The sequence below is a fragment of the Amphimedon queenslandica genome, unplaced genomic scaffold (genome assembly GCF_000090795.2).
Source record: "Amphimedon queenslandica unplaced genomic scaffold, v1.1 AMPQUscaffold_12470, whole genome shotgun sequence".
NCBI classification, from domain to species: Eukaryota; Metazoa; Porifera; class Demospongiae; order Haplosclerida; family Niphatidae; genus Amphimedon; species Amphimedon queenslandica.
In genome coordinates, this window is record NW_003547293.1 from 1,331 (window position 1) to 11,724 (window position 10,394).

Consider the following 10,394-nt stretch of genomic DNA (forward strand, 5'->3'; position numbering starts at 1 on the left):
GTCAGGAGATTAGGAAGCAGCTCCAAGAAACTGACCAGGAGGTCATGGAATGGCTAAGAGTGTTCTCAGTAAGTACATGATATCATGATTTGTTACTAAAGGAATTCCTTCAGGAAAAGTTTGAGCTTGTATTAGAATAGAATAGACTTCATTGTCAGTATTATCGTATATAATAATATTAAAGTGATCAATTATTATACGTGATTGTATTGTTGTAGAGTTATAGGCAGAGGAAGAAGAAGGAGCCAATGAAGCAGAAGGAAAGAGAGAGTGGTCAGAGGTGTCTTGATAAAAGACAAAGACTATCCCAACACTTGCTAGTTAGATTTTCTGTTTATGTAGTTTTATGTGAATATACGACTCAATAATAAGTCAACGTCAAGCAACTATGTATGTAATCAAGAGTAAGACTAAGTATAATAATTATAATATCTATGGTTGGGCATGGGTTGGGGTGGACACGTGTAGGCCAGAGGACTGAGAGGAGTATAAGGCGAGGTTATTAGGTTAAAGATGGACAGAAATTTAGATGTATCAGGTAGGCTGAAGTAGCTCTCTCCTCTCTCTTGTTAATGTTAATTATTGGTATTCTACAGGTCAGTATCAACTGGGATGGAGAGCTCAACACACAACTGCAGTAGTAGGAGAGGTCCTGTACTGCTGGGGAGGCCGGGTCCGGGAAGGACTAGATAAGTCACACGATTCTCCTAAAAAGAAACAGTATACTTCTGCTATTGATGCGTTTAACTTATTATCTGGTGTTTGGTCCTCTCAACCTACTAGTGGTACTCCTCCACTGGGAATCAATGGAGTCTCCTGTACCACCATTAATAATAATATTTATTATTTTGGTGGCTATTGTGGCCATGGCAGTTGCTACCATAACAGCTTGAACTTTTTAAACACTTTAATTCTCCACTGGAAAGAATTACAGCCAACTGGTGACAATTCTGTGACTAAGAGAGCCTTTGGTGGTATGATAGCAATGGGAAGTGAAGATGAACCTCAACAGTTACTGGTTATTGGTGGACTGGCTCCTAAATCAACTAATACACAGTATCATCAGTTTGAATACATTGAGATACCTGGCGTTGATGGTCATGTTAGAACTAATGAACAGAATATCTACAACCTGTCTACTGGTAAGTGACTCATTCATGCAATTATAACGTATAGTGAAAAATTTTTGTGGCCCAAAAATTTCGCAGATCCATTCAAAAATCAATTTTGTGGCTTTAATTTTTGTGGTTTTCTACTTCTCATCCATCTTGAACCATATTGAATCAATTTTTGTGGATTTTATTTTCGTGGATTTAAAGAAATATGAAATCCACAAAAATTTTGGGTCACGAAAATTTTCTGCTATACGGTAGTATAGTCATAGATATGGACCGGGTGATTTAGTGTACTTATAAACTATGTATGTAGTTACTGATAATTATTCTTAGGTCAATGGATTGTTCCATCTGTCAGTGGACAGTGTTTTCCACCAACTAGTCAATTTATAGTTGAAAGGATCAGTCATAATAAAGGAATTATGTATGGAGGAATAGTGACTGATAATGATGGCAATATTTCTACTAACAGTATCTACTTGTTTCAATTATCACATAATACAATAGTAAGTGATACACTATCAGTATATTACAGCCATTAACAGATGAGAATAATACATTTTTATGAATGATATACGTCTTTTTAGAACTGGGAGTATCTTAACCAAGGATCAATACCTAATGATGGACTATGGCCTAAAGGAAGAGAGTCTCATGCCAGTACTATTATCAATGGTGTCTCTACCTCACCTGCAGTAGTAGTGATTGGTGGAATGAATACTAGGAATCGATCAATGAATGATTGTTTATTATTAGACACAAACCAGTACAATTGGATAAAGGTATCAGGGGCATAGGCAGGATTTTTAAAATGAGGGGGTAAGCTGTGCAGTGTGCAAATTTTGTGAAGCTATGCCCTTTTGGGGTGTTACCACACCTTATTTTCAACATAGCGGACTTTATATCATATACTGGGATATTTTCACGTCACTAATTTTTTTTGCAAATTTTGCATTTGTAAGATTTTATGAAATATTATTTTTGTGAATAGCTTGTAAACTCCACCACGTGGCAATGGAAATTCAGAATTTCACGATTTTATTTTCACGACGGAGCAAGAAAACACGAAATCTGCAAAAATCCGCAAAAATTTGGGTACTTGAAAAATTTCCCAGTATAAGGTAATAGCATCATAAGAAGACTGATTTAGCCTTTTCCTTTCATATGTAAGTTATAGAACAGCTTTTTCTTCCAAAAGCAGCTTATTATTTTAATTTTAAATTTTGATTTTGGGGCATTTCCCCCCTGGCTATGCCCCTGGGTTAATATTAATACATTATAGTGGTTACACCAGCATAATGAATGTGAATTGACTAAAATATTTATGTTACTTAGGGTGTGGCTAAAGATTATTATTTTGCTTCCTAATTTTAAAAATTTTGTTGAGCAGTGCCCCTAAATGCTAACCCTATAGCCACCTACATTAAACTATCCTATAACTGATACCAACGTGACTGTACACTGTATACTCTATTTCTTATTCTCTACAGTTTTCTGTACCTGATTCTGTTACTGGAAGATATGATCATACTGTATCATCTTTTGTTGTTGATCCTAATCATGTGTTCCTGATAATAGTGGGGGGTTGTACAGAGGCTAAACAGAAAGATGTAGGAGGAGGAGTAATGAAATTGTTTGATGTACCTGTCACTGATCAAAATATCACAATGGTAGTGGAACTAGGTAATATTATTATTTGTTCATGTCAGACTGAAAAATTTTGCATGCTTGTGCTAATTTATACCCACAAAATTTATAGGAGAATGTGGTGCAATAAATTAATTGTTGTAGATTAATAATATCACTGTTGAAAATTATAATTAGAACAATACATTTTCCTAAATTCAAAAGTATAATTTGTCATTCTTTTAGTCTTTTATCTCCCTCACTCTCAATGACACAATCACTAACTTATTTCACACCTCCTTTTTCTTCTCTCTCTCCCTCAGGTTTTAGCGATGGTCAATGGTCAGTGGGTCTAGTATTACATTCATATAGTATTCCTTTATTGTATGAACTAATATTAAAAGGAAGAAGAAAGGAATTGATTGGAAGGAATGAATACATGACAGATAAAGTGAAGGAGCTTCAAGTCATCAATGAGTCTTTACTTTATGATCTACAAGTGGCTAGAATTAACAACCAATCACTTCAGGAAGCACTACTAGCACTGGAATCACGTATACATGTACATGTACCGTTATACTACAATTACTGCATTTATACAAGATTTTGTTGTTGTGTAATAATTGCTTTGTGTCATGAAATTATAATTATTGTATGATTTTGTCTATCAATCACTTATACAGTAACCTTATTATATTGAGTATATTGCTCATTTACATGTATTAGGCACAATTTGAATAACATCATCACCAGCTTGATTGAGTTTTTGTTAGTGCCGATTTTTACGCCATTTGTGCCATGTCATACATTATGTATTAATTTACTTTCATTAATTAATTTTTATTTTTATTCTACTATTTCAAATGAAGAGAAGAATATGCTGGAAACACAGCTACTAAAAACTAAGGCGCTTCTTACTAAACGAAAGAGAAACCAAGAGGACTCACCACACTCAGGTAATAAGTATATAGAAAGTAATGCCATATGCATGTAAATTTGTAGCTGGTAATTTGAGGGGTAAATTACTCATTTTGGTGATTGGTGTGCTTTAATTAAAAAATTATGGCCATATGCCATTGTGCATACACAATTACACATAATGTTAGGTTTTGTTTTGGTAAATGGCTATTAAAATTCCAAACATATTTGCTAAAATTTTATTATGAGCTAAATAGTACATTGATTTTAACGTCAATAAATAGTTTTTCTGTTAAAAGTAAAGATTTAATTTCTACAGATAATGCTAAGAAGTTTAAAACTGATGAATCAGTGGAGGAGAAACAAATAATGACTGATGGTCAGTGTACATGTATCATCAGTTTATAATATTAAATAAGAGATATACATGTACATGTAGATGGTTATGAGAAACATGTAGTTGCAGATGAGTTGAAGAAACAAGTAGAGGAACAATACCAACAGATCACTAAAGGTTAGGACAAGTGTACACATGTACATTATATGAAAGAATATTTAGAACTTGAAAGTCAAGTTACTGAATTAGAGGAAGAGAAGGAACAATTTAAGAAAAAATACCTCATGGAGAAACAGATCACTGAAGGTTAGAGTATTGTCTTGTGTATATTATGAGAGAATATTTAGAACTTAAAAATGAAGTTACTGAATTAAAGGAAGAGAAGAAACAAGTAGAGGAAGAAAAAAGTAAAGTAGAGAAACAATACCTCGTGGAAAAACAAATTACTAAAGGTATTGTCATGCGTGCATATGTATTATGAGACAATATTTAGAACTTAAAGCTCAAGTTACTGATAAAGAGAGGTATACTGCCAAACTAATGAAGGAGAAGGAGCAATGGAATCAAACCAAAGAGACTAGTACCAAAGAAGTGCAATTTGATTACATGATCCCTTCAATGGGTAAGAGTATTATACTGACTGAGTGTATATTGTATACAATTGATAGATAATTTGGAATGTCTGAGTGATGTCCAGGTAGCAGAGAAGAAGCTGTTCTTAATTCAAGGAGACAAACCTCAACTGATGAATTGGGAGGAATATGGTCTAAGGATTGGAGTACAAGAAGGAAGCCTATTGTTCTCTGAGACAGTAGAAGCAGCAGTGGTTGCTCTTGTAGGAGGACATTTCCAGTTTCCTCCTAATACTGTCCTAGTGAGTGATGTGTATGCAGTATCACTCTCAAAGTCTCTCCTCAAACGACTCAAGTTAGAAATACAGCACTGCGTTAATTTAACAGGACGACCAGATCTTGCACAATACTTAAAGTTTGCTATAGCTCCCGTGAGCACACCCAGTCTTCCTTACCAATTCTCAATAGTCGAAGGAGGAGAGTTTAACTCTGATGGTTGGTATGGATCCATTCAACGTAACAAGTTCTGTTTGGTTTGTATACTGGGGGAAGAATCAACTGATGGAGACACAGAGGAAGGAGCTGAGGAACAGCAACCACAACAAGAGGAGAATGAGGAGGAGGAGGGGGACAAAGAGGAAGGAGAGGGTAGTGATAGTGATGATGTTGATATCAGCAGTACTCCATCAGAGGCTAGTGGAGCATGTAAAGGTTAGTTAGTGAGTCTATTGATGATAATGTAATGTATTCCACTACTGAATAGAGTCTACTACTAAAGAGACTAACCTCCCAACCAATACAGTGTCTTTTGCTGATACTATTACTACACCAAACACTGATCATATTAACAGTAAGTACATGTACACACTCTCCTATCACTAATAATATTATAATTATATTTATTTTTATAGAAGTACATTCCACTGGTATAAAGGAGGCTATGACGTATGCTGGTTTGATCTACTATCAAGAGAAAGGTGTAGAAGATTTAGTAGTGTTTGCTGCAGCCAGAGACTTGAATGCTCTCATTGAGGCAAGTGTGTCCCTTGTATATCAGTTATTGATTGATGTTTTGTGAACTTACAGTTTATTAAAAGTGATTTTCCTGGAGCTGAGAGAGGACAATACGTTTATTTTCGTTTTGAAGATAATGATGGATGTATTGAGCTGAAGTTTGATACTCCACAAGAGAAGGATATTACTGGTTGGACTATTGACCCTCACATGAAACCATGCAGGGTAAGTGTAACACTATTATGGCAAATACTGTAAATTATTCTATCTCTTAATAGTTACATCGTTGTGATGTTAATGGGTTTGGTGAAGCTAATTATCCTCTTCCTCCATCTTGCTTGATATCCGTTTTTGCTTCACCTGATGCTGTCCCTACACTACATTACTCCATACCACTGGAAGGTGTGGCTGATCCTGTTTCATTATATATCCACAGATCACTACAAAGAAATCCTCCTCCTCCTTCAATAGGTAATAGAAACAAATGATTTGAAATTATTTATTTAATTATTTAATATTAATCAGATCCTACTACCTTCTCCTCAAATACAATTACTGAAGCCACTGCATCATCCACTGGAGGAGCTAGTAAGTAACAGTGTGTGTCTGTGTTTATGCATGGTTTATGTGTATTGGGTTATATTGACCTTTGACCTCTATTAGGTGCACCAGATACTGTTGATGTTGAGAGAGTGAAGAAAATCATTAATGATGTTCTTGTATCTCACTTTGCTGTCCTTAATGATCTTAAAACATCTCTCTCAGATCTTGGTAATCAATTGTTTGCCACTGAGCTTATTAGTGATGAAGTCAGAGAGACTCGTAGCATGGAAAAATTTATCGGAGAGTTCAAGGCTAGTTTCAACTTTTTGGATGAAATGTCTGAAATTCAAGATCACTGTACAAAGTTTTTGAACTCATTCATTGCTGTTCGAGGTGGTTATGCTAATGCTGCCAAATTTTTACGTAAGAAGTGGATTGGAGCTATTAAAACTAAACTAGGCACTGATTTTATTCTTGATATTTAGTAGAAATTCCACTCCCCACAAGTAGCAATGCATGTACTATAATGTGTGTGTGATGCTGCTATTTTGTAACAAAATTTTTAAAAATATTGATTATAACCACGAAGCTATTAATTAATATTGACTGTAAACTATTATTTAATGATTCTAATGAGTCATTGTTTTTAATGAATATAAAGTTTTGGGTGGGACCAGTCATTGATTGGACCAATCAGATCGTCGTGCATGATGACATGATAATTATGTCAGCCCCACCTAGCTTCAGGGCGTGGCTCAATTTGCAAATCTGCAGCTCAGTGGTGTGAAAATGACATCAACATGAAATAAATTAAGAAATCAGTTACAAGGAGCTGGCCAGGAGGTTATAGAGTGGTGTAAATGAATAATAGCTACCATTGTTGAACTGTGCTGCATGAGCAGTGGGCTGGATCATATGATATATGTAGATCTATTTGTTACCGTAGCTCTAGCGCTCGTAAAAATGGACAGAAATGTAGTTCAAACAAGTCAGTCCTTTGAAATTGAAGCCTCTCTTTTTTATGCTTTGTTATTATTCTACAGATCAGTACAAATTTAAATGGAGAGCTCGACACACAACTGCTGTAGTAGGAGAGGTCCTGTACTGCTGGGGAGGGGATAAGGAAGGCTTAGATGAGTCCCATGATTCTTCTACAAAAAGACAGTGTACTTCTGCTATTGATGCGTTTAACTTATTATCTGGTGTTTGGTCCTCTCAACCTACTAGTGGTACTCCTCCATTGGGAATCAGAGGAGTCTCCTGTGCTGCCTTTAATAATAATATTTATTATTTTGGTGGCTATTGTGGCCATGACAGTTGCTTCCATAACAGTTTGAACTGTTTAGACACTTTAACTCTTCAATGGAATAAATTACAACCAACTGATGACAATTTTGTAAATAAGAGAGCCTATGGTGGTATGATAGCGATGGGAAGCGAAGGTGAACCTCAACAATTACTGGTTATCGGTGGAATAGCTCCTATATCAACTACTACACACTATCATTCTCAGTTTAAATACAAGAAGATACCTGACATGGATGAACGTGTTAGAATTAATGAACAGAATATGTACAACCTGTCCAGTGGTGAGTCAGTTTTGAGGAAATAAATATTTTTAAATTGCACATTACTTTATATTTACCGGTATATTATTATTACATCTAAAATAAATTACATCAATACACAAAATAATAATTTTTAGGACAATGGATTGTTCCATCTGTCAGTGGACAGTGTTGTCCACCAACTGATGGTTTTATAATTGAAAGAATCAGTCATAATAAAGGAATTATGTATGGAGGAGGAGTGTCTCATGGTGGTATCAGCATACCTACTAACAGTATCTACTTGTTTCAATTATCACATTGTAATGATAGTATAATTATAGTAAGTTATACGAAAAGTAATTTACAATCACAATAGTATAACAAAATTAAGTTTAATCAAGCTACATCAAGAGTACATACTCTTGGCTACATGAACAGTTCATTTAATATTATATGAATAATGTTATAGAACTGGGAGATACTGAAGCCAGGAGCAATACCTGTTGATGGAGTATGGCCTAAGGAGAGGTGTGCTCATGCTAGTGCTATTATCAATGGTGTGTCTACCTCACCTACACTAGTAGTGATTGGCGGAATGGATCATAGGAATCAACTAGTGAATGATTGTTTGTTATTAGACACAAACCGGTACAATTGGATGAAGGTAATACACAATAGTCAATATACAGTGAATGGGAATTGACTAAAGATTTGTGATGTGAATGTTACTAGCTTACTAGTCATCAGACAATCATTGTACTTGCTATTTTACTTCCATTTTAAAAATTCTTCTTGGTGTAGCTAATAATGGTTTTTGCCATTAAATGTCCAATCCTCTATATGCATCATGTAATACCACCTCAGCCTTGTCTGTATAGCTGTATAACTTGACCTGTACTATGTTATTATAACTGTAAACTGTACATTGTGTATGGTATTTTCTTATTTTCTACAGATTCCTCTACCTGATTCTGTTACTGGTAGATACTATCACACTGTATCATCTTTTGTTCTTGATCCTAATCATGTGTTCCTGATAATAGTGGGAGGTGATGTAGAGAGTATGGACTGGATTAATAGACGTGTTCCTGATCCTCTTATTACAATGCTAATAGAACTAGGTAATATTATCATATTATTCACTATCATTCAAAGTCCAGAGATAAAGTGATGCAAAAAAATAAATAATTGATGATGGTAATCAATACCGTATACTGGGAAATTTTCGAGTAGCCAAATTTTTGCGAATTTCGCGTTTTTTGCTCCGTCGCGAAAATAAAAATTGTGAAATTCTAAATTTCCATTGCCACGTGGTGGAGTTTACAGGCTATTCGCGAAAATATTATTTCGTGAAATCTTACAAATGCAAAATTCGCGAAAATTTAGCGACGCGAAAATATCCCAGTATACGGTACTAGAAGTCATTAATATACTTCAAATATATTTTAAATAATTATGTTATTGCTTTTTTCTGTCCTTTTCCCTCCCTTGCTCAATCATTCACTTATTTTTACTCCTCATCCTTTTTTCTCCCTCAGTTTTTAATGATGGTCAATGGTCAGTGGGTCCAGTTTTAGATTCATTTAATATTCCTTTATTGTATGAGCTAATACTAAAAGAAAGAAGAAAAGAATCATACATGACAAATAAAGTGAAGGAGCTTCAAGTTATCAATGAGTCTTTACGTCATGATCTACAAGTGGCTAGAACTAACAACCAATCACTTCAGGAAGCACTACTAGCACTGGAATCAGGTATATATACAATTATACATGTACCATTATACTACAATTACTGCATTTATATAAAATTTTGTTGTTGTGTAAAAATTGCTTTGTTTTATAAAATTATATTTATTGTATGATTTTGTCTGTCAATTACTTATACAGTGTCCTTTATTATTGAGTATTGCTCATTTATTAGGAACAATTTTAATAACATCATTACCATCATTGCCACATTACGTATTAATTCACTTTCATTAATTAATTTTTATTTTTTATTCTACTATTTCAAATGAAGAGAAGTGGATGCTTGAAACACAACTACTAGAAACTAAGACTCTTCTTACTAAACAAAAGAGAGACCAAGAGGACTCACCACACTCAGGTAATATGAATTATAAATAACCAATTTACCCATATATGTAATGCCCATATACACATATATAGCTAGTGATTTTGAGGGTTGAATTAGCTCATTTTGGTGATTGATGTGTTTTAGTTTATTCAGCAAAATTATGGCGATGTGCCATTGTGCATACACACAATGGTTCAAAATTGCAGGCCTTGTTTTAGTGAATGGCAATCAAATGCCAAAAATATTTACTAAAATTTCATTAAAAGCTAAACAGTAAACAGTACATTGATTTTAACGTCAATAAATATTTTTCTGTTAAGAATAAAATTTAATTTTCTGCAGATAATGCTAAGAAGCTTAAAACTGATGAATCAGTGGAGGAGAAACAAATAATAACTGATGGTTAGTGTATCATCAGTAGATAATATTAGATATGAGTCTATTAAATTAGAAGATAATGAGAAACTTAGAGCTACAGTTGCTTATAATGAAGTATATATAACTGAAATAGAAGAAGAGAAGAAACAATTAGAGGAACAATATCTAAGTTAGAGTATTATCATCAATGTATATACTATATAATGAGAGAATATTTAGATCTTAAAACTAAAGTTGCTGATAATGAATTGTATACTGCCAA

General features: G+C 34.2%; 2 protein-coding genes and 1 long non-coding RNA gene across 3 annotated transcripts in view; all 3 read left to right on the top strand.

The window, feature by feature from the left end:
- On the top strand, window positions 1-385 carry LOC109587714 (uncharacterized). The gene is made up of 2 exons (XR_002187753.1): window positions 1-68; window positions 219-385. It is a non-coding gene; the product is annotated as an uncharacterized LOC109587714 (long non-coding RNA).
- Window positions 386-4,825: 4,440 nt separating this feature from the next.
- LOC109587715 (uncharacterized) lies at window positions 4,826-6,779 on the top strand. Its single transcript, XM_020003938.1, has 7 exons — window positions 4,826-5,279; window positions 5,332-5,418; window positions 5,480-5,601; window positions 5,655-5,807; window positions 5,861-6,053; window positions 6,108-6,170; window positions 6,246-6,779. The coding sequence occupies exons 3-7, from the start codon at window positions 5,509-5,511 to the stop codon at window positions 6,608-6,610; spliced, it is 867 nt and encodes a 288-aa protein (XP_019859497.1). The 5' UTR covers window positions 4,826-5,279; window positions 5,332-5,418; window positions 5,480-5,508; the 3' UTR covers window positions 6,611-6,779.
- A 122-nt stretch (window positions 6,780-6,901) lies between these two features.
- The window catches only part of LOC109587713 (uncharacterized), a 5,086-nt gene continuing 1,593 nt past the window's right edge, over window positions 6,902-10,394 (top strand). Inside the window, exons 1-9 of the mRNA XM_020003937.1 lie at window positions 6,902-7,113; window positions 7,169-7,714; window positions 7,831-8,015; window positions 8,145-8,339; window positions 8,631-8,796; window positions 9,214-9,429; window positions 9,698-9,784; window positions 10,097-10,156; window positions 10,206-10,301. Coding sequence (XP_019859496.1) covers window positions 7,020-7,113; window positions 7,169-7,714; window positions 7,831-8,015; window positions 8,145-8,339; window positions 8,631-8,796; window positions 9,214-9,429; window positions 9,698-9,784; window positions 10,097-10,156; window positions 10,206-10,301 — 1,645 coding nt within the window. The 5' untranslated portion in view covers window positions 6,902-7,019. The remainder of the gene's footprint in view (window positions 7,114-7,168; window positions 7,715-7,830; window positions 8,016-8,144; window positions 8,340-8,630; window positions 8,797-9,213; window positions 9,430-9,697; window positions 9,785-10,096; window positions 10,157-10,205; window positions 10,302-10,394) is intronic.

Excerpts from the sequence above, each read along its gene's own strand:
- LOC109587715 (XM_020003938.1), top strand. The coding sequence starts at position 5,509 with ATGACGTATGCTGGTTTGATCTACTATCAAGAGAAAGGTGTAGAAGAT. Across the intron at positions 5,808-5,860 it reads CTCACATGAAACCATGCAGG|TTACATCGTTGTGATGTTAA; the intron begins GTAAGTGTAACA and ends ATCTCTTAATAG. Across the intron at positions 6,171-6,245 it reads ATCATCCACTGGAGGAGCTA|GTGCACCAGATACTGTTGAT; the intron begins GTAAGTAACAGT and ends GACCTCTATTAG.